The sequence below is a fragment of the Gracilinanus agilis genome, chromosome 1 (genome assembly GCF_016433145.1).
Source record: "Gracilinanus agilis isolate LMUSP501 chromosome 1, AgileGrace, whole genome shotgun sequence".
In the NCBI taxonomy this organism is placed as follows: domain Eukaryota; kingdom Metazoa; phylum Chordata; class Mammalia; order Didelphimorphia; family Didelphidae; genus Gracilinanus; species Gracilinanus agilis.
The window spans coordinates 706,178,913-706,205,465 of record NC_058130.1 but is presented as its reverse complement, the minus strand read 5'-3'; the positions used below and the strand labels follow the sequence as shown (position 1 = coordinate 706,205,465).

At 40.0% G+C, this 26,553-nt stretch overlaps 1 protein-coding gene across 1 annotated transcript in view; it reads left to right on the top strand.

The window, feature by feature from the left end:
* The first annotated feature begins 2,272 nt into the window (after positions 1-2,272).
* The window catches only part of IQANK1 (IQ motif and ankyrin repeat containing 1), a 47,504-nt gene continuing 23,223 nt past the window's right edge, over positions 2,273-26,553 (top strand). The window contains exons 1-9 of the mRNA XM_044684761.1: positions 2,273-2,401; positions 3,733-3,820; positions 4,136-4,216; positions 18,904-19,037; positions 19,235-19,399; positions 20,203-20,394; positions 20,706-20,831; positions 25,111-25,250; positions 25,403-25,457. Of these exons, the coding sequence (XP_044540696.1) occupies positions 2,273-2,401; positions 3,733-3,820; positions 4,136-4,216; positions 18,904-19,037; positions 19,235-19,399; positions 20,203-20,394; positions 20,706-20,831; positions 25,111-25,250; positions 25,403-25,457 (1,110 nt within the window). The remainder of the gene's footprint in view (positions 2,402-3,732; positions 3,821-4,135; positions 4,217-18,903; positions 19,038-19,234; positions 19,400-20,202; positions 20,395-20,705; positions 20,832-25,110; positions 25,251-25,402; positions 25,458-26,553) is intronic.

Sequence of the window (26,553 nt, the reverse complement as noted above, 5' to 3'; positions counted from 1 at the left end):
AGAGCTATAGAGAGACAGAGTGAGAGAGGCAGCTTTCACAGAGGCAGGATCTGACAATGTGTTTACAGCAACTTGTTGAGTCCTGTATCTGGGCTGGGCAGACACCCACAGTACTGCCTTATATGGAATCACTTCAGCCCCCTGTGGATGGACCGGGAAACTCAAACCCCAAACCCTCGCTTAACCAGGGTGTCCTAGACCCTTAATGAGCAAGGAGACCTTGAACCCTCCCTGACCACTTGGCTTTGTAGGGAAAAACCAATAATCTTACTTTGTTGTAGCTGTTCAAAATGGGCATTTAACTTAGGGTAGCCTAATTTTGCAAGATAACATGGCATTGAAATGGAGTCTGAGGACCTGAATTCAAATTCTAACTTTCCTACTATGTGACACTGGACAAGTCTTGCTCTCTGGGCTTCCATTTCCTCCTCTAAATCATTTCAAACATCCCTTTCTGCCCCCCAAAATCCTAGGAATTTAGAGGACCCTTACTGATAGTAGGAAACCCAGAACCTGAAACCTCCCTGACTCCCTGACCAACAGACATCTCCACCCCCTAGCCTATGGCTGGACCAGGGGAACACACCCTAAATCCAGCAGGCCTGAAGTCTGTGAGAGCATGACTGTGGGAATATAGTGCAGAGAACATAATCCCTATATTCAGAGCTATTTGAGGAGATGATAGCTGGTATGTGTAATCTTTAAAAGGCTTAAAACATGTTTTACATTCATTTGAGCCTTACACTAACAGGTAAGGAAAAAGTTTAGTTAGGCATTTAAGTGACTGACTTGCCCAAGGTTATATCCCTAGTAAATATCAAAGGCTAAATTCAAACTCGGGTCTTTCATGACTCCAAATCCAGTACTTTTTTTTACTCCATACTTCCCAGTAAGATACACAAGAAAAGATTACTAACTGTACCAGGTAATACATAAGCAGAATTATGTGAACACTGGGGCTACTGAGAATACACATTGAGCCCCACAGGCTCAAAGGGTTATAACAAATAGGAAGGTGGGGTAGGGGTCTTTGTGGGCTGGGGTAGTCCATGGGGATAAGAGAACTGAAGTGTCCACTGATCACTGAGGGAACCCTGAACTGGAAGAGAGACTAGAAGTAGGCCTGTTATGGTTGGCAAGTTTGGGGTCAGTGGAGGGGGCCTGGGTAAGCAAATGTTTGAAGCTCTAAAAGTACAAGATGTGTTGGAGCACTATGGGGGGCCCAGCTGACTGGGGACATAATAACTGTCATCCAGGATTAGAAGACCTTCTGGGCAGAAGAGGTAGAACTGAGTGGGCAGAATAAGGGAGAATAAGGTGGATGCTGAGGGGAGGCAGATTCAGATGAGATTACAGACAAAGGACAACTGTCCAAAAGAGGACTAGGCCACCACAGGGCACACATCCACAAACAAATGCCGAATGACTACTTGCTAGGGAAATCACTAAGGGGTTTCCCACTCTCCTATAAATTGGATTAGATTAGATTTATGGGGTCTCTTCCACATATGAGAATCTGGGAATGGGAAATCATTCAGTATGGAAAGATCAGACAAGTTGATAAAAACTGGAACCATCCAAATTATGAAGGGCCTTGATTGCCAAATGTATGAGTGTGAACTTTACTCCTTAGTCAGAGAACCCAGGAGAGCCAATGATGGCCAGAATTGCTGACTCCTATACCAGCATCAGCACTTCTTCCTTTCTTCCCAATTTCCTCACCACCTCTTCATTTGATATGATATTTCACACAGACTCAAGACTTCCTTTCTTGTGTAGGTTTGGAAAGGGGGCATCTTCAAGCAAAAAGTAATTATTAATCAAATTCCTATAAAATACATAGGTGTGTAAAGCCCAGGTGAGGTTGGTCCTAAGGAGGGAGAAAATTAGAAGAGAAGGGGAAAAGGGGTGCAGTTGGGTAGGACTCAGATGGGACAAACAGTACTAAAGAAGGGGTATGGGTGGGGGTTCCCTAACAGTAATATCTAGATCCCTCCCCTTCCTCACTTCTCCCCACCGCAATCTGTTTTGGGTGAGTCACACCAACGCCCAGAGCTCAATAAACTTCTCAACCTACCGGCCCTTCAGGTTTGGCCTCCCAGACCCCTCCCCCATCTCCCTGATTCCCCACCCTTCCCTCCCTTTCTTTCCTCTCCCCATTGGCCCCAGGAGTGGCAGGAAGAGGAGCCCTGGGGGGAGGGGTATACTGGGCAGGACAAAGCAGAGTGTTGGAGAGAGCAGTTGAGAAGGAGGTGTGGGGCCCTAGGTGAGTATGGAGGGGGAGGGGGAGGAGAGCCAGAGGTGCTGCCTCACCTCCAATTCTAGTGCAGTGGGCACTGAAGCTACTTCTGTTATGGTTACCCAAACCCTTTTCCATGACCCTGGTGTACTGGATAGCCTGGTGAGTCACTGATTATTTTCTAGGCTTCATTTTCACCATTATTCTTTATGAGAAGAAGCCGAGGCTACCTTCAGAGGGAGATGGTCTAGCCCTTGAAAGTCGAGGGCTGAGTTTGGGTTCTTGGCCACTGGCCAGGCCTGTCCAACTTCCCCAAAAAAGGTGTTGCCATATAGCTTGGGGCTGGAGTGTGATACAGCATAAAGGGTGCTAGATTTGGATTTCGGCTCCCAATTCTGGCTCTGTCACTTATTACCTGTGTGACCCTGGGCAAATCCCTTAAGCTCTCCCGGTCTCTGTTTCTTCATTTGTAAAATGAGGGAATTGAATTAGATAACCTCTCAAGTTTCACCTAGCTCTAAATCTAAGATCCTAATGACCCTTTGTGCTTCCTTACCCTCCATATGCAGTCAGTTGTCAGTTCTTTTAAATCTATCCCTTCTCAACATTCAGATTCCTACCTCTCTAGTTCATACCCTCATCAGCTTTTTTTTAAACCCTGACCTTCTGTCTTAGGATCACTATTGTGTATTGCTTCCAAGGCAGAAGAGCGGTAAGGGCTAGGCAATGGGGGTCAAGTGACTTGCCCAGGGTCACACAGCTGGGAAGTGTCTGAGACCAAATTTGAACCCAGGACCTCCCTGCTCTGGGTCTGGCCCTCAACTCATTGAATCATCTAACTGCCCCACCCCACCCCCAATCAATTCTTAGTAACAACAACAGTTACTGACATATGTGACACTAAGGTTTGCAAAACATTTTACATACATTCTCATTTGTTATTAAATAACCCTCTGTGACAATTGCACGTTTCCCCCCAGTCTCATACAGATGAGTAAACTGAGGCTGCAGAGACTGAGTGATTTGCGCAGTCATAGGGCTAGTAAGAGGGTTTGAAATTAGGTCTTCCTTCAAATTCACTCTTGCCAGTCTCCTAAGCCATCTCTGTGCCTCTATTTCTACCCTTTTAGTCTACACTTCATATTGCCACCCCATAATATTCCTAGCTTATGGGACACTTATTCAAAAACCTTTGGTGGCTCCCCAGTTAGCTGGAAGAGAAAACACAAAGCCAGTAGTCTGCCATTGAAGGCCCTCCCTAATCTCTTCACACACTTGATGGAGCCAAACTGGACTTCTAGTCTTCCTCAGTCTCATTCTTCTCTCACCCCACCTCCTCTGTGAAGTCCAAGAGAGACTCTGACCACATGCTGGACATTGAAACCCTTCTTTTCCTTCAGGCCCAGCCTTCTTCCCTCTCCCCAGTCTAACAGTGCTCTCTCTCTGCTCGCAAGTTTCCCATCCCTTTTTCTGCATCTCTCCTTTGTCCCCAGTCATGGTGCCCTGCCAATGGAGGGGAAGTTCCTCCAAGGCAGCAGCTATGCTTTTCCATCCTTATATCCCTGCCTCCCAGCACTGAGCGTACCTGTTACACACAGTAGGTGCTTCATAAGCATTTGTTTAGTGGAATTCTTGAATCTCTTCCTGATGAGGGACCCCCTTCCTGAAGGAGTGTTGTGAGGTTTGCTAATTAAGGATGCTGTGTGTGGGGTTTTGCTACTAATAATGGTGCCTGAGGAGTTGGCTTGTTAAGGCCAGGGGAACTCATTAAAGGCAGACGCTGGGAACCTTTTAGGAGCCCCATAAACACGACGGTGACTCCTGGGGTGGGGCACTGGGGGCCATACTTCCCAGTCCTCTTATTAACAACAATTTCCCCCCAACTATTTCCCCCAGGGAAGCCAGCCAGTGGTACTAAGCCTGAGAAGCTCCAACAAGCTACCCCTGTCATCGAAAACCCTGGCCCCAGCCACAAAGGTAAGAAGAGGTACAGAGTTCTCACAAATGTGCCTGAGCACCCTGAAGCCTCCTGCAGCGCCAAGCTTAAAGTGAGGCCATTCCTGCGTGCAAGGCTGTGTCTCTCCTCACTGGACAGGGGAATGAAGCAGAGACAGACTCCGGAGAGGGAGTCGGGGTAGTCTGGGTCTTCTGTTTATCTCTATGCCTCCCTATCTATCCATATATACACACGTCCCTCCCCTGTGTCTGTGTCTTTATGTATGGTCTCCCCCTTCTGGACGGAGAGGGAAATGACCATCCAGCTCTGAGATCTGGGATCCATGGGACATACTGCCAAATTTTCTCCCACTGCCTCACAGGCCCCTTGTTACTCTGCCCTCTACTCAGAGGCAGCTTGTGGTGTGTGGCTAGAGCTCTGGGTCTGAAGTCAGGAAGACACGAGTCCAAATCCAGCCTTTTGCACAGACTATATGCTATGTACTCTTTGTCTGCTTTGGTTTTCTTATCTGTAAAATGGGGATAAATAACAGCATCTACCTTTCATGATAATTATAAATGATTATTCCCCTTTCCCTGGCCTTCTTCTTAATTTCTCTGTTACTTTTGAGGGTACTACCATTCTCCCAGTTTCTCAGGCTCACAGTCTAGGTATCATCTTCAATTCTTTACTCTCACCCCATCTTATATCCAGTCAGTTGTCAAGTCCTGTCACTTCTACCATCATAACTTCTATATGTCCCATTTGTCTTCTGACACTGCCACCACCCTGGTGTAGACCCTCATAAGCTCTTGATTAAACTATCTCAACAGTTTGCTGATGGGTCTCCCTGCCTCAAGCAGTTAAGTGGGTTAAGACCCACTCAAATACATAATAATAGCTAACGTTTATATAGCACTTAACTATGTGCCAGGCACTGTACTAAGTGTTCTACATCTCATTTACTTCTCACCCCAACCTTGAAAAATAGGTGCTAGATCATTTTACAGATGAGGAAACTGAAACAAACAGATTAAGTGACTTGCCCAGAATCACACAGTTAGTAAGTATCCAAGGTCAAATTTGAACTCAGATCTTCCTGATTTCAGGAATATGATATATCCTCATTTAGGTATTAAATTTCCCAAAGTACAAATCTGACCATATCACCTCCCTATTCATTAAACTCTTGTGGCTTTTTATTCCAGAATCAAACATAAAACCTGTTTGTTGTTGTTGTTGTTGTTTTAAACCTTTACCTTTCCTCTTGGAATCAAGTCTGTGTATTGGTTCCAAGGCAACAGAGCAGTAAGGACTAGGCAGTGGAGGTAAATGACTTGCCCAGGGTCACACAGCTAGGAAGTTTCTGAGGCCAGAATTAAATGCAAGAGACTGGCTTTCTATCCACTGAACTACCTAGCTGCCTCCTGTTTGGCTTTTAAAGCCCATCTTAACCCATCTTACTTTTCCAGACTTCTATACTTTATTCCATTCCACATATTCCTTATCCCTCTCCACATATTCCACAATCTAACTACAGTGGCATAATCGCTGTTCCTTGAATATGTCACTTAGAATGGTCTCTTTCTACTTCCTAAATTCTCTGCTTTCCTTCAAATCTCAACTAAAAAGTCCCATGTTTGATAAGAAGCCTTTCTTTTGATTGTTTCTTTTTTCCCCAGTTATATGTAAAAACAATTCGTAATGTTCATTTTCTAAAAACTTTTAGTTCCACAATCTGTCCTTCTCTCCCTTCCTTCCCACCTCCCTGAGATGGTAAGCAATTTAATATAAATTATGCATATGCAGTCATTCAGAATATATTTCTATATTCATCATGCTAGGGAAGAAGACACATCAGTTTTTTTAAACCCACAAGGAAAATAAAATAAAAAATAATATTTATTGATCTACATTCATACTCCATTTCTTTTTTAAAATTTATTTCTTTTTAAATATTTTCCTCTGGTTACATGATTCATGTTCTTTCCTTCTCCTCTTCCCTCCCCCCTCCCAGAACTGACAAGCAATTCCACTGGGTTATACATGTGTTATCACTTGGTACCGATTTCCATATTATTCATTTTTGTAATAGGGTAATCTTTTAAAACCAAAACCTCAAATCATATACCTCGATAAACAAGTGATAAATTATATTTTTTCTTCTGTTTCTACTTCCACAGTTCTTTCTCTGGATGTGGATAGCATTCTTTCTCATAAGTCCCTCGGGGTTGTCCTGGATCATTGCATTGCTCTCAGTAGCAAAGTCAGTTACATATGTTTACCCCACAGTGTTTCGGTCTCTGTGTACAATGTTCTCCTGTTTCTGCTCATTTTGCTCTGCATCAGTTCTTGGAGGTCTTTCCAGCTCTTATGGAAATCAAGCAGTTTTATTGTTCCTTATAGCACAATAGTATTCCATCACCATCATATACCACAATTTGTTCAGCCATTCCCCAATTGAGGGACTCCCCTTCATTTTCCAATTTTTTTGCCACCACAAAGAGCACTGCTATGAATATTTTTGTACAACCCTTTTTTATTATCTCTTTGGAATACAAACCTAGTAGTGGTATTGTTGGATCAAAGGTCATGCATTCTTTTAAAGCCCTTTGGGCATAATTCCAAATTGCCTTCCAGAATGGTTGGATCAATTCACAATTCCATCAGCAATGCATTAATGTCCCAGTTTTGCTGCATCCCCTCCAACTTTTATTATTTCCCCTTACTATCATATTGGCCAATCTGCTAGGTGTGAGGTAGTACCTCAGAGTTGTCTGGATTCGCATTGATTCTCTAATCAGGAGAGATTTAGAGCACTTTTTCATGTGACTATTGATAGTTTTTATTTCTTCACCTGGAAACTGCCTATTCATGTCCCTTGACCATTTCTCAAACGGGGATCCTTCATTTCTTTTTCTTGAAGTGGATAGCATTTTTCATCATGAATCCTTTGAATTTGTCTTGGATTATTATATTGTTGAGAATAGCTGTCATTCATAGTTGATCCTTGTACAATATTGCTGTTACAGTATGTAATATTCTAGATCTGCTCACTTCACTTTGTATTAGTTCATGTAAGTCCCACTTTTTTCTTTTTCTTTTTTTTTTTAAAGCTTACCTTATGTATTAGAATGGATATAAATATTGGTTCTAAGGCAGAAGAGCAGTACAAGGCTAAACAATTTGGGTCAAGGGACTTGCCCACGTTACACAGCTAAGAAATGTCTGAGAATAGATTTGAACCTAAGACCTCCTATCGCCAGGCCTGGCCGTCTATCAATTGAGCCACCTACTTTCCCCTTTCCAAGTTTTTCTGAAATCATCCTGCTCATCATTTCTTATAATGCAATAGTATTCCATTATAATCAGATACTTCAGATTATTCAGCCATTCCCCAATTGATTGACATCCCCCCAATTTCTAATTCTTTGCCACCACAAAAAGAGATGCTATAGTTATTTTTGTACAAATAGGTCCTTTTCCCTTTTTTTGACCTCTTCAAGATACAGACCTAGTAGTGGTATCACTGGATCAAAGATGTGCACAGTTTTATAGCTCTTTTATATTGCTCTCCAGAATGGCTAGATTAGTTCACATTTTCAACAACAGTGCATTACTGTTCCAATTTTCCTACATTCATTATTTTCCTTTTCTGTCATATTAATCAAAATGATAGGTGTAAGAAGATGGTATCTCAGAGTTGTTTTAATGTGCATTTCTCTAATCAATAGTGATTTAGGGTACTTTTTCCATATGACTATAGATAACTTTGATTTTATTATCTGAAAACTGCATGTCCATATCATTTGACCATTTATTATTTGGTAATGACTTGTATTCTTATAAATTTGACTTAATTCTTTGTATATTTGAGAAATGAGACCTTTATCAGACATACTTGTTATAAAAAAATTTCCTCAGTTTTTTGCTTTCCAATCTTGGTTGCATTGGGGTTTTGTTGTGCAAAACCTTTCTAATTTACAATAATAAAAACCATCCATTTTGTGTCTTATAATGTTCTCTATTTCATGTTTGGTCATAAATTCTTCCTTTATCCATAGATCTGACAGGTAAACTATTCTATCCTCCCCTAATTGTGAGTAGTCCATTAAATAGTACATTTGGCATTCAAACAATGTGAGCAAACCATCAGAGTTGTGCTTTCTGCAGTGGAGTCTAAATGCTTGGCTATTCAGCTGGGGAAAGGACCTTAGTGTCCACTACCTTATCTTACCAGGAAATCTTTAGAATCTTCCAAAGACAATTCAAATGGAAGCAATTCATTTTCCTGCCATAGGGCTGGTATACTGTCTAGGGGTACTAGTAGAAAAGAAGGAAGGAAAGAAAGAAACAAAGAAGGAAACAAGGAAGGAAACAGGCATTTTAGTGCTTGTTGTATGCCAGACACTGTGCTAAGCAAATACAAACAAACAAAAAGACAATCCTTGCTCTGAAGGAGCTTGCATTTTGTTGAGGGAAGATAACATATGAAAGGAAGCTGAAAAATGGGGGAGAAGATTTAGGGAAAGGAAAGTACCATCAGAGGCATGATTTTGAAGTTCAGAAAGTCAAGAATAGGACTGGGAGGAGATTGAAGGCTTATGAGCAGGCCTGGGCCTTTCAATTAAATAGAGGCTCCAGGAATAACTCCAGAGGGGAAGAATTGGGAGGCAGTTTTTCTGAAAGAAGGAAGGAAGCAAACATTTATTTAGTGCCTAGTGGGTACCAGGAACTGTTGTTATACACTTTACAAATATTAATTTATTTGATTCTCACACTGAGTCTGGAGGTAGCACTATTATTTTACGCATTTTGCAGTTAAGGAAACAAAGACAGACAGATGTTAAGTGACTTGCCCAAGGTCACATAGTTAATAAGTGTCTAAGGAAGGATTTGAACTCAGGTCTTTCTGACTATAGACCTACTTCCTTCCACTGCATCGAATAGCTGGAAAGAATGTTCCAGGGTGAGCAGCCAATAGGAGGAGTAGACTATTCCAAATCTAGGGGACCCAGTCACTGAGGGAAGTTTCAGGATGAGTCAGCAAGGCTAAGTAGAAATTGCCTGATTTTGAAATCCAGAAAGCCAGGAGCAGGACAAGGAAGAAAATGAAAGTACAAAGAATAAAGCAATACCAACTCACCAGAGATTTTCATTCTAGTGGAGGAGACAAGGCATATATAACTTTATATGTAAATATAAAATTAATAAATATCTATATCTGTATAGAATCAAACATATGTAAAGTACTAGAATACAAAGTAGTTGGGAGGGAAGGCTTTAGCTATTGTTCAGGAAAGACTTCACAAAAAAGATGATACTTGAACTGAATCTTAAAGAAAGGGAAGGACTCTGAGGCATAATAAGAAAGGAATGCATTTCAGGCATGAATGACAGTCAGTACAAAGACTGTGAATGAGGAAGACCAATTTGAGTGGATTATAACATGGAGGATGATGAGTGCTGTAGGAATTCATTTTTAATGGTTTGACTAAAATATATGAAAATTATAAATAATATAGGGGTCACTGATTTAAAATATTATAGCTCAAAGTCAAAATGACTTTTAATAGCTTTTATTTACAAAAGAAATGGAAAGAGTGAAAATAGAGAAATACAAAAAGGAATAGAGAAGATGTCTAGCCTATCACACTAAATATTGCTTTGATGCTTAACTCAGTCAGGCACAACTTGCTAACCCTCTCAACTGAAGTTAAACTCTCTCCAGAAGGAAATCAGGAAAGGAAAGCCAGCTATCACTCACCCAAGTTTCCTCCAAGAGGCAGGTTAAGACAACTTGAGCTGAAGATGACTCCTAAAGCCAATACTCCTTTTCTTTTTTTTAATTTTTAATTTTTTAATTAATTAATTTAGAGCATTTTCCCATGGTTATAGGATTCATGTTCTATCCCTCCCCTCCTTCCACCCCCTCCCATAGCCAATACACAATTCTACTGGGTTTTACATGTGTCATTGATCAAGACCTGTTTCCATATTGTTGATATTTGCACTAGGGTACTCATTTTGATATATCCTATTGATATATCATGTTGATATATATAATTAGGGATTATAGAGATATAATCCGTAATTATATCCCCATCCTCCCATGTGATCAGGCACTTGTTTTTCTTCTGGTTTCTGCTCCCACAGTTCTTCCTCTGAATGTGGATAGTTTTCTTTCTCATAAGTCCCTCATAGTTGTCCTGGGTCATTGCATTGCTGCTAGTACAGAGGTCCATTACATTCGATTTTACCACAGTATATCAGTCTCTGTGTACAATGTTCTCCTGGTTCTGCTCCTTTCGCTCTGCATCTGTTCCCGGAGATCTCTCCAGTTCGCCTGGAACTCCTCCAGTTTATTATTCCTTTGAGCACAATAGTATTCCATCACCAACAGATACCACAATTTGTTCAGCCATTCCCCAATTGAAGGGCATCCCCTCATTTTCCAGTTTTTTGCTACCACAAAGAGTGCAGCTATAAATATTTTTGTACAAGTCTTTTTCTTTATGATCTCTTTGGGGTATAAACCCAGCAATGGTATGGCTGGATCAAAGGGCAGACAGTCCTTTAGAGCTCTTGGGCATAGTTCCAAATTGCCATCCAGAATGGATGGATCAATTCACAATTCCACCAGCAATGCATTAATGTCCCAATTTTGCCACATCCCCTCCAACATTTATTACTTTCCTTTGCTGTCATTTTAGCCAATCTGCTAGGTGTGAGGTGGTACCTCAGAGTTGTTTTGATTTGCATTTCTCTAATTATTAGAGATTTAGAGCACTTTTTCATGTGCTTATTCAAAGTTTTGTCTTCTTTATCTGAAAATTGCCTATACATGTCCCTTGCCCACTTATCAATGGGGAATGGTTTGATTTTTTGTACAATTGATTTAGCTCCTTATAAATTTGAGTAATTAGACTTTTGTCAGAGGTTTTTGTTATAAGATTTTTTCCCAATTTGTTGTTTCCCTTCTGATTTTGGTTGCATTGTTTTTGTTTGTACAAAAACTTTTAAATTTAATGTAATAAAAATTATTTATTTTACATTTTGTAATTTTTTCTAACTCTTGCTTGGTTTTAAAATCTTTCCCAGGGGCAGCTGGGTAGCTCAGTGGATTGAGAGTCAGGCCTAGAGATGGGAGGTCCTAGGTTTAAATCCAGCCTCAGACACTTCCCAGCTATGTGACCCTGGGCAAGTTGCTTGACCCCCATTGCCCACCCTTACCACTCTTCCACCTAGGAGCCAATACACAGAAGTTAAGGGTTTTAAAAAAAATCTTTCCCAAAGATCTGACAAATATACTATTCTGTGTTCACCTAATTTGCTTAGTTTCCTCTTTTATATTCAAGTCATTCACCCATTCTGAATTTATCTTGGTGTAGGGTGTGAGATGTTGACTTAAACCTAATCTCTCCCGTATTGTTTTCCAGTTTTCCCAGCAATCAAATAGGGGTTTTATCCCAAAAGCTGGGCTCTTTGGGTTTATCATAGACTGTCTTGCTGAGGTCACTTACCCCAAGTCTATTCCACTGATCCTCCCTTCTGTCTCTTAGCCAGTACCATATTTTTTGATGACCACTGCTTTATAGTACATTTTAAGATCTCATACTGCTAGGCCACCTTCCTTCACATTTTTTTTCATTATTTCCCTTGATATTCTTGATCTTTTGTTCTTCCAAATGAACTTTCTTATAGTTTTTTCCAATTCAGTAAAAAAGTTTTTTGGTAATTTGATAGGTATGGCACTAAATAAATAGATTAATTTGGGTGGGATGGTCATTTTTATTATGTTAGCTTCTCCTACCCATGAGCAATTAATGTTTTTCCAATTGTTTAGATCTAGTTTTAATTGTGTGGAAAGTGTTTCATAGTTGTGTTCATATAATTCCTGTGTATGTCTTGGCAGATAGATTCCTAAATATTTTATTTTGTCTAGGGTAATTTTAAATGGCAATTCTCTTTCTAACTCTTGCTGCTTGGATGTGTTGGAAATATATAGAAATGCAGATGATTTATGTGAGTTTATTTTGTATCCTGCAACTTTGCTGAAGTTGTTGATTATTTCCACTAGCCTTTTAGTTGATTCTCTGGGATTCTTTGAGTAGACGACCATATCATTTGCAAAGAGTGATAGCTTGGTCTCCTCATTGCCCATTTTAATACTTTCAATTTCTTTTTCAACCAGTGGAAATGTGTGTTGGATATGGGGAGGGGGGGAGGGAAAGGAGGGGAAAGGGAAAGTAAAAGCAAGAATCATGTAACCATGGAAAATTTTTCTAAAAAAATAAAATATTTAAATCAATTTCTTTTTCTTCTCTAATTGCTACTGCTAGTGTTTCTAGTACAATGTTAAATAATAGAGGTGATAATAGGCATCTTTGTTTCACGCCTGATCTTATTGGGAAGGCTTCTAATTTATCCCCATTGCAGATGATGCTTGTTGATGGTTTTAGATATATACTGTTAATTATTTTTAGGAAAGGCCTTTCTATTCTTATACTTTCTAGTGTTTTCAATAGGAATGGGTATTGTATTTTGTCAAAGGCTTTTTCAGCATCTCTTGAGATAATCATGTGATTTTTTTTGGCTTGCTTGTTGATATAGTCAATTATGTGGATGGTTTTCCTAATATTGAACCATCCTTGCATTCCTGGTATTAATCCCACTGGATCATAATGAATAACCCTCCTGATCACTTGCTGGAGTCTTTTTGCTAGTATTCCATTTAAGATTTTTGCATCTATGTTCATTAGGGAGATTGGTCTGTAGTTTTCTTTCTCTGTTTTTGGTCTGCCTAGCTTTGGAATCAGTATCATATTAGTGTCATAAAAGGAATTTAGTAGAACTCCTTCTTTGCTTATTATGTCAAATAGTTTGTATAGTATTGAGATTAGTTGTTATTTGAATGTTTGATAGAATTCACTTGTAAATCCATCAGGCCCTGGGGATTTTTTCTTAGGGAGTTCTTTGATAGCTTACTCAATTTCTTTTTCTGATATTGGATTATTTAAATATTCTATTTCTTCTGTTAATCTAGGCAATTTATATTTTTGTAGATATTCACCCATATCTCTTAGATTATTGTATTTATTGCCATATAATTGGGCAAAGTAATTTTTAATGATTGCCTTATAATTTTCTCTTCATTAGAGGTGAGGTCTCCCTTTTCATCTTTGATATTGTCAGTTTGGTTTTCTTCTTTCCTTTTTTTAAATTAGATTGACCAGTACTTTGTCTATTTTATTTGTTTTTTCAAAGTGTCAGCTTCTAGTCTTATCTATTAATTCAATAGTTCTTTTACTTTCAATTTTATTAATTTCTCCTTTAATTTTTAGGATTTCTATTCTAGTTTTCATTTGGGGATTTTTAATTCACTTTCTAGTTTTTTAAGTTGCATGCCCAATTCTTTGACCTCTGCCCTCCCTAATTTGTTAATATATGCACTCAAGGATATAAACTTCCCCCTGAGTACTGCTTTGGCTGCATCCCATAGATTTTGGTAAGAAGTCTCATCATTGTCACTCTCTTCAATGAAATTAATTGTTTCTATGATTTGTTCCTTAACTAACTGATTTTGAAGAATCGTATTATTTAATTTCCAATTAGTTTTTGGTTTGCCTCTCCCTGTACTCTTGCTAATAACTATTTTTATTGCATTATGATCTGAAAACGTTGCATTTATTATTTCTGCTTTTTTGAATTTGTTTACTATGTTTTATATCCTAGTACATGGTCAGTCTTTGTGAATGTACTATGTGCTGCTGAAAAGAAGGAGTATTCCTTTTTGTCCCTATTTATTTTTCTCCACATATCTATTAACTCCAATTTTTCTAAGATTTTTGTTCACTTCTCTAACTCTTTCTTATTTTTTTTTAATTTTTTTTAAACCCTTAACTTCTGTGTATTGACTTATAGGTGGAAGAATGGTAAGGGTAGGCAATGGGGGTCAAGTGACTTGCCCAGGGTCACATAGCTGGGAAGTGTCTGAGGCCGGATTTGAACCTAGGACCTCCTGTCTCTAGGCCTGGCTCTCAATCAACTGAGCTACCCAGCTGCCCCTCTTATTTATTTTTTGGTTTGATTTATCTAGATCTGATGGAGGAAGGTTCAGGCCTCCACTAGTATAATTTTGTTATCTATTTTCTCCTTAAGCTCCCCCAATTTCTCCTTTAGCAATTTGGATGCTATACCATTTGGTGCATACATGTTGAGTACTGATATTTCCTCATTGTCTATACTGCCTTTTATCAGGATGTAATTACCTTCCCTGTCTCTTTTAACTAGATCTATTTTTACTTTGGCTTTGTCAGATATCATGATTGCAACTCCTGCCTTCTTTTTCTCAGTTGATGCCCAGTAGATTTTGCTCTAGCCTTTAACCTTTATTCTGTGTGTGTCTACCTACCTAGTGTGTGTTTCTTGTAGACAACATATGGTAGGATTTTCAGTTCTAATCCATTCTGCTATTTGCTTCTGTTTTATGGGTGAGTTCTTCCCATTCACATTCATAGTTATTATTACCAGCTGTGTATTCCCCAACATTTTGATTTCCTCTCCTTGTCCTGCCCTTTCTTCTTTCATTATTTTCTTCTGTACCAGTGTTTTGTTTTTAATCAGTCCCACTTATCCCCACCCTTATTTTACTTCCCTTTCTCCCCCCTCCCTTCTTATTCCCCTCTTATTTTTCTTTAGGGTCTTTTTGAGTTACCTCCCACATTCTCCCTCCCTAGTATTGCTTCCCTCCCCACCAGTCCATTTGTTACCCTTCTACTTCTCTAAAGGACACAAGTCAATTCTCTGCCCCAATGGGTCTAATTGTTCTTCCCTCTTTGAGTCAATTTCAATGCATGTACAACTTAAGTATTTTCCGTCTCCAACTTCTTTATTCTTCCAGTGTATTGGTCTTCTCCCCCACTCCCACCATGCGCTTCTTTATGAAATATAAGTTTACCCCATTTTATCTCTTTTCCCATTTCTCTTAATATTATCTTTTTTTACCTCTAGTTTTATATATACTTATAAATACATGTATATATCTTGACATTTGATCTTATACAGTTCGTCACTATACCCTGTAAGTATACTTCTAGCTATCCTGATGATGATAACAATTTTTAAGAGTTACCAATATCATCTTTTCTTATAGGAATACAAATCATTTGAACTTATTGGGTCCCTTAAAAAAAAGTTTTGATTTGTTTTCCTTCTCTCTTAATTACCTTTTCATGATTCTCTTGATTTCTGTGTTTGGACATCAAATTTTCTGTTTAAGTCCAGTCTTGTCTTTATGAACGCTTGGAAGTCATCTATTTTATTAAATTACCATACTTTCCTCTGCAAGAATATAGTCAGTTTTGCTGGGTAGTTGATTCTTGGTCATAGGCCTAGTTCCCTTGCTTTCTAGAATATCGTATTCCATCCCAAAGTCCTTCAGTGTAGATGCAGCCAGATCCTGTGTTATCCTAACTGTGGTTCCATGGTATCTGAATGACTTCTTCTTAGCAGCTTGTAATATTTTTTCCTTGGTCTGATAGTTCTTGAATTTAGCTATAACATTCTTGGGCATTGTCACTTGGGGATTAAATGTAGGATGTGATCTGTGGATTCTTTCAATCTCTACTTTTCCCTCTTGTTCAAGCATGTTAGGGCAGTTTTCTTAGATAATTTTCTGTAGGATGATGTCCAGACCTTTCCTTTTGTCATGATCTTCCAGTAGTCCAATAATTCTCAAATTGTCTCTACTGGATCTATTTTCTAGATCTAAGGTTTTGTCAATGAGGTGTTTCATAGTTTCCTAAATTTTTTCATTCTTTTGATTTAGTTTTATAGATTCTTGCTGCCTTGTGATGCCATTTGCTTCTAGTTGTTGGATTCTAATTTTTAAAGACTGAATTTCATCCCTGGCTTTTTGGTCATCCTCCTTTTGTTTTGATTTTCTTTGTAGGTCATCTTTCACTTTTTTTGCCTCATTTTCAAGCTGGTCAGTTTTGGCTTCTAAGGCACTATTTTCTTGTTTAAGTTCATGTATTTTCTTTTCCCAGTTGTCTTCAGCCTCTCTTGATTGTTTTTTGAGTTCTTGAGTTCATTGAATTTTGAGTTCTTCCAAAGCCTGTCACCATTTCACTGGAGTTTCTGTGTTTTTTCTTGGTGTTCCTTGATTCTTCTCTGATACATTTGCTTTTTGTTAATTTCCTGGATAGATGCTGTCAATTGTAATTTCTTTTTTCTCTTTCTGTTGTTTACTCATATTTTTTCCTTCTTTCTCCCCTATAATTGGCTGTAATCTTGCTCCTTTGATTATTTACTGGATCTTTGGGTTTGGGCTATTCAGTCCTAGAAGGGCTTCTTCTCTGCTCTGTTGACTCACTAGATTAGTGAGATTAGTGAGCCCTGGGGCCAGATCTTCCCCATCTGGTAGTAAAAACTAAAGATGTGATTTTGGCTACTTTTACTGCAATCTCTAGGGGAGGGGTTTTGAAGCTTCCCTGCCCTCTGAAGACTTCTTATCTGCTGTATTGATAAGATTAATCCCAAGTGGAGTTGATCTGCAAAGCTTGATATGCCCTGAGGCCAAAACCTTGAGTAAAGGATGGGGTGGGGGGCAGTGCAAGATGGAGTGTTTGGCCCCCCTCCTTGCGCTTCTCCTCCAGCTGCCTCCCTGCCATCTGTGATCAAAGCCTTGTGTCTAGCACAGCTATGCCAGCAAGGCACTCCCTCCACACTAGAGCCCTTACCCACCCAGAGATTCTAGGATCTGCCAGAGTCTCAGTACATTAGGTGGAAGAAGGAACCTGGGATCTTCTTTTTTCCTTTCCCTTCAAACCCAAAAGTTCAAGAATTCAGGCTTTTTTTTTTCACGTTTTAAGTTTGATTTAGCAGAAGTATCCCTCAGCTCCATTCTGTTGTCAGATTTGGTTTTCTGTCCCCTTGATACCCTTTGTCCTTGATAGGTGATGAAGGGTTTACAGAGGTCTGGAGCCTTGCTGCTTCTAAGCTGCCATCTTCCCAGAATTCCCCTCTAAAGCCAACTCTTCTTAAAACCAACTTCCCAGCTCCAGTAATTCAAGGCCTTTTATAATGGCTTCTTGTCCCTTCCCCTCTTCACAGAGGCCAATCACAGCTTCCAAATTGCCCACCACTGCCCAGTGGGGGCAGTGTTTTGTGGAATCCACTTCTCACAGCTGAAATTGTTAATTCTTATTATAGGCCTCTGAAGGTGTAAACCTTTTTTATCATGGGATTCACACATATCTGAATGATTGGGTTAAAAGAGTGGAGCTCTCTTTACTTATTGGTTAGCTAGGTACTAAGTAGGGGTACTAAAAGAAAGAGTTGACTAAGTGTTAACTCAAAGTAGACAAAGAGAGTAAAGAATTCCCTTTTACAAGTGTTAACTCAGAGAGAGAGAGAGAGAGAGAGAGAGAGAGAGAGAGAGAGAGAGAGAGAGAGAGAGAGAGAGAGAGAGAAGAGAGAGAGAAACAGAGACAGAGACAGAGACAGAGAGAGATTCAAAGCAAGGGCCAGACCAGCCTTGCCATGAAATCCCAGGCAAACTAACAATCATGTCTTTTATGGCTGCTTTCCTCAATGGGCCTTATTTGTCCTAGGTTCCTCCATACTAGGGGGCAGAGAAATGTCCAGTGTGCCTGGAAAAGATAGGTTGGAACCTGATTGTATAGGACTTTAAAAGCAAATAGAGTTTAGAAGCAATAGGAGACTCCTGAAATTAAGTAGAGGAGTCGCATGATCATACCTGTGCTTAAAGAAAAATACTTTTATAAAAATGTATAGGACAGACTGGGATGGTGAGAGACTTGAGGCAGGGNAGACAGGAGAGAGAGAGAGAGAGAGAGAGAGAGAGAGAGAGAGAGAGAGAGAAGAGAGAGAGAAACAGAGACAGAGACAGAGACAGAGAGAGATTCAAAGCAAGGGCCAGACCAGCCTTGCCATGAAATCCCAGGCAAACTAACAATCATGTCTTTTATGGCTGCTTTCCTCAATGGGCCTTATTTGTCCTAGGTTCCTCCATACTAGGGGGCAGAGAAATGTCCAGTGTGCCTGGAAAAGATAGGTTGGAACCTGATTGTATAGGACTTTAAAAGCAAATAGAGTTTAGAAGCAATAGGAGACTCCTGAAATTAAGTAGAGGAGTCGCATGATCATACCTGTGCTTAAAGAAAAATACTTTTATAAAAATGTATAGGACAGACTGGGATGGTGAGAGACTTGAGGCAGGGAAACTAAATGAGAGGCTTTTGTAATAATCTAGGCAAGATATGATCAGTTCCTGAATCAAGAGATGTGTAAATGGAAAGAAGGGGTTGAATAGGAGAGATGTTTTAAATGTAGAAATGGCAAGATTTGGCAACTAATTAGATATATAGAGTGAAGCGAAGTAGGGAATCTGGGATAATACCACAGTTATAAAATTGGGTGACTAGAAAGATAGTGGTGCCTTCGGTGGAAATAGGGAAGTTTGGAAGTGGGAAAGGTTTAAGGGAAAAGATAATGAGTTCAATTTTAGACGTGTGAGTTTGAGATGACTCTGGGAGATCTAGTTTTGAAATGTTCTGAAGCTCAAGGGATAGACTAGTGATGGGGTGCATGCGTGTATGTGTGTATGTGTATGCATACACATATTGTCAATATGCATGTATATAATACAGGTATACACATTTATCCTCTTTGGGTTCTCATTTCTCTCTCATCTCCATGGCAGAGTCTTCTCTGGAACATCGAGCAGCAATCATCATTCAGTGTGCCTTCAGGAAGTACCAAGCACAGAAGGAACGAGACCGTCGAATAAAAGAGCGGGAAGAATACACAGCCATAATGGACCAGCTTCAAAAGGAGGTAGGAGTCCACAATCCTGAGAACTTAGGGGTGTCAGGTAACATGATACTGGATGAATGACCCACAGGGACCTTTGTCACAGAGGTGGTTCATTAAAAGGGGTCAGTGGCCTTCACTCTGTCTGCCACATCTCTTGAGTTGGCTTTTGGGAGCTGGTGTCACCCAGAGGTAAGCGGAGATCACACTTTGGCTCTCAGGCCTTCCTGGCTATGGTGAAGCGTGAGCAGGAGCAGGCAAGACGGGAGCGAGAGAAAGAGGAAGAAGAACGGCGAAAGAGACAGGAGGAGCAGATGCGTAAGAAGCAGATGTTGGAAGCTGCATTTGATGGAGATGTAGAGGAAATGAGGGCTGTGCTAAAGGAGGTCAGCATGGGGTATTCTATGCATCATTGAGGGGGTCTTCTCCAAGGGTCATTTCAAGGTCAGCAAGAAGTCAGGCTAGATTAACTTCTGGATCATCCAGGGATAAGTATAGGTCAAAATGGTCAACAAAGGGCTATTGAGGATTCATCAAGGACTAGAACAAGGATAGAGTCAGGAGTGAAATCATGTCCAGGGACTGGTAACAGGGGCTTGTTAGGAAAATGTTGAAATCTATTTCCCATATTGTTGTCCAGCTTACTGCAAGGGATACCTCATATTCCAAAGCAGAGCTCAGGGAGGATGTGACCATACTTGTGTCCCACCCGCTCCATGGAGTTTAGAAGTCTTCCCAAATCTGCTGTCCTCAGACCATACTGTCCCAGGTTCTATATACTTTCCTCATTCTCAACATTCTACTATAAAAGCAGGCAGAAAACAAAAGAGCAGACTTACTTCTAGGACAGATAGAGGACAGATATCTGAGCTGAAACACTAAGAGATAGGATTGTCTTGGTCCTTGTCCGCGTGTTCTCCTCTAGACCTGACCCTTGTATGTATCATCTGTACTTCTTGTCTGTGTCCCCTCACATATACCCAGTGTATATCCCTATATGCCTGTGCATGTCACCCATTTCGACTCCATTATTCATTCATACCTAGCATGTCACTAAGGAATGTGTCCCTCTGTCATCCCACTTGTGTGTCTCCAGGCTGTGTCACATGAACGTGTATTCCCATGTGGCCCCTGGACATGTTTTCCTCCTGTCACTCCCTATGTGTCACTCATGTGGGTCTTTGTGGAGGTAGGGGACGTGCTGACCCGGGAGGGCATAGGCCACGATGATCGGGGGAAAGCCCTGAGGTTGAAGAGCCATGTGGCTATGGTGGAGTGCACAGATGCCAATGAGAACACACCACTGTCGGAGGCTGCAGGAGGAGGGCATCCTGCTTCAGTCAAGTTCCTTGTGGAGAACGGTGCCAATCTCAACTGCAAGGTACGGAGGGAAAGGGGGCACCTAGAGGAAGAGAAGGGATTTAATGCAAGAATGGAAGCTATGGGTCCTAGTTTAGAGAGTTTTACGGACGAGAGGAGAGGAATTGGTGGATAGTGGTGTAGCAATCCTGGACCAAAGAGTCAGAAGGAAAGAAGAAGCCCTGGCTTAGAAAGGATCAAGCCCTTTGGTTTAGGGAGTCCTGGGAGGTGGGGAAAAGAGCGGCTGAGGAATTATGGTTTAGGAAGCCCTGGATGAGAGGGAATAGGGATGAAGTTGAGGGCATCCAGCTCAGGGAGTCTCTTCTAACTCAGGGAGCCTTTGGTCGGACCCCTCTGTATAGAGCTGCCTTTGGTGGACACCTCGCAGTAGTGGAGATACTCTTGCAGAATGGAGCAGACCCACGGATCTATGCAGATGACGGAAATACTCCACAGCAGGTGTGGATATATGCAGTCCCTTTACTCCCTCTTTCCCCTGACCAAGATGTCTACCCTCCCTGTGAAATCCTAGACCTGATTCTCAGTCTGTCCTGTTACTATTCTAAGGCCCGGGCCACACCCTTTGATCCCCCTCCTCTTTAAAGCATGTCTCTAAACCCCCTTCTTCCCAGGAAGGGCCTTGATCTTGTGCATTATTGATATGAAAACTGAGCAGCTCAGTCTCTAGGCTGATTACAGCGTCAGGGCCCTTAGTCACTATATAAACAAGTGCTATTCAATTCAACCATGAGTGTAGCCTCCCTTCTAGACCTTGGGCTCAGGATTTTTTTTCTAAACCCAGATTGAGACTTCCTCTTCTCCTGGAAAAGACTGCCCTTGTTTTAATTCCTCTAGTACCAGCCCCAGCCTCTTGCTGTCCCAGCCCCAGTCCTTTTGCTTCTTAGCTTTTCTTTAAAAATTTATTTTGTTTTATTTTTTCATTCAGTGAAAATCTGCCTTCTCTTTCTTCTACCTCCTTTTCCCATTGAGGGAGGAAAAAAACCATCCAAAACCTTATTTCAAACAAGTATAGTCAAGGAAGAAAGAAAATAAAAATCTGTTAAGCATTTACTATATGCCAGGCACTGTGCAAAGTACTGGGGATGCAGATAGGAGAAGGGAGAGGAATAAGCATTTATTAACTGCCTACTATGTACCAGACACTGTACTAAGCACTTTATAAATATTATTGCATATTTAATTCTTATAACAATCCTGTAAGTATATAGTGACATCCCATTTTATAGTTGAGGCAAACTGGTTAAGGGACTTATTCAGGGTTACACTAGCTAACTCAGCTAGTAAGTTTGGATATGAAATCATCTTCCTGAATTCATGTTTAGTACTCTATCACTGTGCCACCTACTTGCCAAATATAAGAATGGGGAAAGAGGGAAGGGAAGGTCTTCTCTGACCTAAAGGAGGTCGCATTCTAATATCAAGCAGAACAAACTCTTGCATTGTCCATTTAAAAGAAAAAAGTCTCATTCTGCACTCTGAACCTTTCACCCTTCTCTCAGGAAGTGGGTAGCATGTTTCATCATGAGTCTTCTCGATTTGTTAATGGTCATTGTTTTAATCTTAGCTCCTAAATCTGTCAGAGTTGTATATCTTCATAATATTGTTGATACCATATAAATTGTGTTCCTGGTTTTACTCACTTCACTTTACATTGATTCATACAATTCTTCCCAAATTTCTCTGAAACCATCTCCATCATTTCTTATAGCACAGTGGTATTCCATCATATTCATATACCATAATTTGTTTAGCCATTCCCCAATTAAGGAGTAATCCCTCAGGCTCCAATTCTTTGACATCACAAATAGAATTACTATAAATATTTTTTGTGCTCATGGGTCTTTTTTCTCTTTATTTCATCTCTTTAGCATACAGACCTAGTATTTAGGGATCAATGAGTATGTACAATTTAATAATTTGGGGGGACATAGTTCCATATTGTTTTCCAGGATGACTAGCTCAGTTCACAGCTCCACCAACAGTGCATTATTGTACTTGCTTTCCCAATTTTTCCTGGTAACTTTTTATATTCACATGACTTTGATAATTTACATTAGCACATCTATGTGGCTTGTCCTAACCCCCCATCTTAGGTGAACTTTCTTAATGTCCCCTAACTCATATTGTCCATCAAAACTTTCATAACATCCTCAGTTCCACATACACAATGTCTACCCCACATATCTATAAATGTACATTAAAATTTGCATTCATGACTGTTGACATAAAAATCTCTTCAAAATTAGACATCATTGGACTTAATTGAGATTCCAACTCAAGTAATAAAACAAATAATAATAATAATTATAAAATTATAACAACAAAATTGATTTTAAATGTCAAAATGAAAAACAAACCCTGGAAATATGTCATGAGTTCTTGGGCAGTAGAGAAAAAATGTTGATCCCAGATGAGCTCCTATAATGTAACTTTGACTCACATCTGTAATGTAGTTTTTTAACATAGGGCCTAAAGTCATAGCAATTCTACACTTAGAAGGGATGTTACAAAATAGTTCGTGCTTAGACCCCCAGTTAGAAAACAAAACTCTTAATAATGAATTAGAGTTTGAGCACTGTCCTTCACAAGGTTAGGCCCCTTTCTCCTTCATGACTTAATTTCATCCTCATGCCACAAACAAAGGGACACCTAGTAACATACAAACAGTATTGACCATAAGTGTTTATGAGAAATAATATTAAATCCAGCAAATGAATCTTTAATAGAATAGATTTAAGAAAAATACAGGAATTTAAGATTTAAGAAAAATACAGGAATTTAAGCTGGGACAGGAGAGGGCCCATGTAGTCACACATACCTCCTAACTTGTCCATTTAGAGGTCACCTCTCATGGTTTTTAAAGAAGGAACTGTATGTGTGGCAGATATCAGCTCTTAACCCTGGTCATGTGCTATTATGGGACAGCTATTACCTCTCCTTGTTTTCCTTGAAAGTCTTCAAACTTTGGCTGTTATGTGTGCAAAGTCTCTGCACTCTGCTCTCCCACCCATGAACTGAAGTTGTGTTAGTTTCTCCTCTTCCCAAACTGGGAAAAGCTACAAATCCCAGGGGCTTTTGTGGCCAGCCAGCCCCTTTCCAGGAATTGTTACACAAATATTTGAAATGTCTTCACGTGAAAGAGATTGGACTTGTTCCATTTTGCCTCAGAAGGTAGAACAAAGAGCAATTAGTGAAAGTAGTGAAGAGTTGGGCAGATAGCTGACCCCCTGGATAGAGCCAGACCTGGAGAGAAGAGGTCCTGCGTTAGATGCATTAGCTATAGAGTCAGATACTCTATAGCTGTGTGACCCTGGGCAAGTCACTTAACCCCAACTGCCTACCCTTACTGCTCCTTTGCTTTGGAACCAATATTCAGTATTGATTCCAAATCAAAAGGTAAAGGTTTAAAAAAAAAAAAAGTAGTGAAGAGGAAAAACTTCCTAACATTTAGAGCTTCCTTATCTATAACCAGAATGGATTGCCTCATAAGGTAATAAATTTATGCTTCTTGGAATTCATTGGAAAGAGTTTGGATGACCACTTGTTAGGTTGTAGTTCAGAATTCTTTAAAGTTTGTAATTGAAATTGGGAGGATTGAGAAATGATAGAAATGTAAATATCAGCGATGGCCCAGTGAATCTTAGGGCTCTGCCTCATACAGGCAAGGTTCTTTCCTGAGGACATGACCCCAAAGAGTTAGCTTTGCTCTTTGACTTCTTATACTTCTATCCCAGAATAAAACTACAGGAAAGTCTCTAAAACAGAGCTTCAGTATGGTCTCTCCAAATGTAAATGATCAGGTTGCTAATTCTTCCATAGGCTCTAAATGTACAATATAGGTATATGATATGGCATATTGAACAACTTTTGTTCTACTCACTGAGAAAATACATTAAATGCAAAGGATATACAAGAATCCATGAACAAATACAGAAACATGAAAGACTCATATAGCTTATTAGCCTTATTAGAAACATTAGTCCTCCCACTGCTAAATAAATATTTCCCTTTCTCTTCAAACATACTAAACAATTCATAACAATATGGTTGGTAAGGTCTAGATCTCCACTTCCATGTCCAGGTTTTGGTCTCCGAGCTAAAGGGTGATCCTACTGGAAGTACTCTTCTTCTTCTGATAAATGCTTTGTTAAGGAAATCTCCCTATAGATGAACTGTTCCTCAGTCAGATCCAGGAACTGCCAAACTGGAAACTCAAACTCAAGATTACTCATGGGGTAACCCTTAACACTAGAAATGTCCATTCTCGGGGTCACTGGTCTCTAACCTGTACTTAGACCATCTTATCATTGAGACTATCCTCAAAATATTTTTCTGCTTGGTAGAACTTTCTGAAGCTTATGATCTACTACCGTCACCTTAGAGGACCAGGATTATCTCTATATCATGATGAGGTATCAGAAAGAGTAAGATGTTTCTGAGGGATAACATAAACACAGTGATGATGACTTATGCTAATGAGTATGATGTTGCATGATATGGTAGAAAGAGTATTAGGCCTAGAATCAAGATTGATTCTGGATCAGATTTACTAGTTTTAGCAAGTTTGTTTTTCTGAGCCTTTTTCTTCATGTGTGAAATAGAGATGAAAATATCTTGGCTCTCCAGCCTACAAGATACACAACAGTTGTGTATACCCACTTCATGTGTAGGCATCGATGTGTATTCATGATGTCTTTCATCTATTTTCCACTTGTAGGTAGCCTCCTTGGATGCTGTGGTAGATGTCTTGAAGTCTTGGGATGTGACTCTCACAGATGCCATGCTGAAGAAGATGGAGGCTGAGCAACAGCGTCGGGCCCAAGAGGCCCAGAAGCAGAAGGACATTGAAACCAAGCGGTGCTCATGGGGAAGGGCAGGGTAGGGAGAGGGGAAAGTTTCAGGAGTTAAATGAGAGACACTGGGATAGGGCAAGTGAAGGCTGGAGTTAATGCATAAAGGTACTGATTAAGGGAAACCACCACCCTTACTTCTACCTTCTTTTCCTACAGAATGGCTTCCAATGTGCAAGAACTGCAGAAGGAGCAGGAACGATGTCATAAGGAGGTTAATATGGACAAGACCACAACCCCATGGTCCCTCAAAATTAACCCCCCCAACAAACTCAGAGCCTGACTCCCCCATGTAGGTTCCCAAACCCATTGAATTCAAATTGGAAGGGATCTCATAGGACATCTAGAACAACCCTTATTTTATCACGAATCCCCTCAACAGCATCACTCAGTGGCCATCCACCCCTTGCTTTTAAAACTTCTTGAGAGGGAACTTCTGAACAACTCTTGATTACTAGAAAATGTTTTCTTATATGCAGCTTACATCAGCCTATCTGAATCTTCCGTTTATTATCCCTAGTTCCTCCTTCTACGAGTTAAAAAGTACATCTGACACCTTTTATATATGACAACCCTTCAGATACATGAAGGCAGATATGTCATTTCTGGGTAGTTGGGATAACACACTGAATAGAGCACTGGGTCTGGAGTCAGGAAGACCTTAGTTCAAATCTAGCCTTAGTCACTTACTATATGTGTTGCCCAAGGCAAGTGACTTAACTGTGTTTGCCTCCATTTCCTCATCTGTAAAAATGAACTAGAGAAGGAAAAGGCAAATCAGTCTAGTATCTTTGCCAAGAAAACTGCAAATGGGGTCACAAAGAGTGGGACATGACTGAAAAATGACTAGGTAAAAAAATCATGTCCCTCCTAAGTGTCTTCTTCAGATTAAATATCCCTAGTCCCTTCAGTCAATATGGCATATTCTCCAGTGCTTTTACCACTCTTTGCTGGATATATTCCAACCAGTAAGAGTAGCATTAATCACAATCATTGATATGTAGTCTGACCAAAGCAGACAGAGTAGAACTGTTCCTTTATTCTGTATAGCATACCTCTCAGTCCAGTTTAGGGAAGAGAACATTATTAGCATTTAGAGATGCCATTTTCACTATTAACTCCTATTGATCTTGAAGTCCAGTAAAACCCCCTTATCCTTTTCACAGTAACCCTAATATAGTCCTTGCTCCCCTACTCTGTATCTGTGAAATTGGCTTTTTAAATTCAAGTGTAGGAATTCACATTTGTCCCTGTTACACTTTATCTTATTTGATTCATTCCATTGTTCTAACTTTTGTGAACCCTAATTT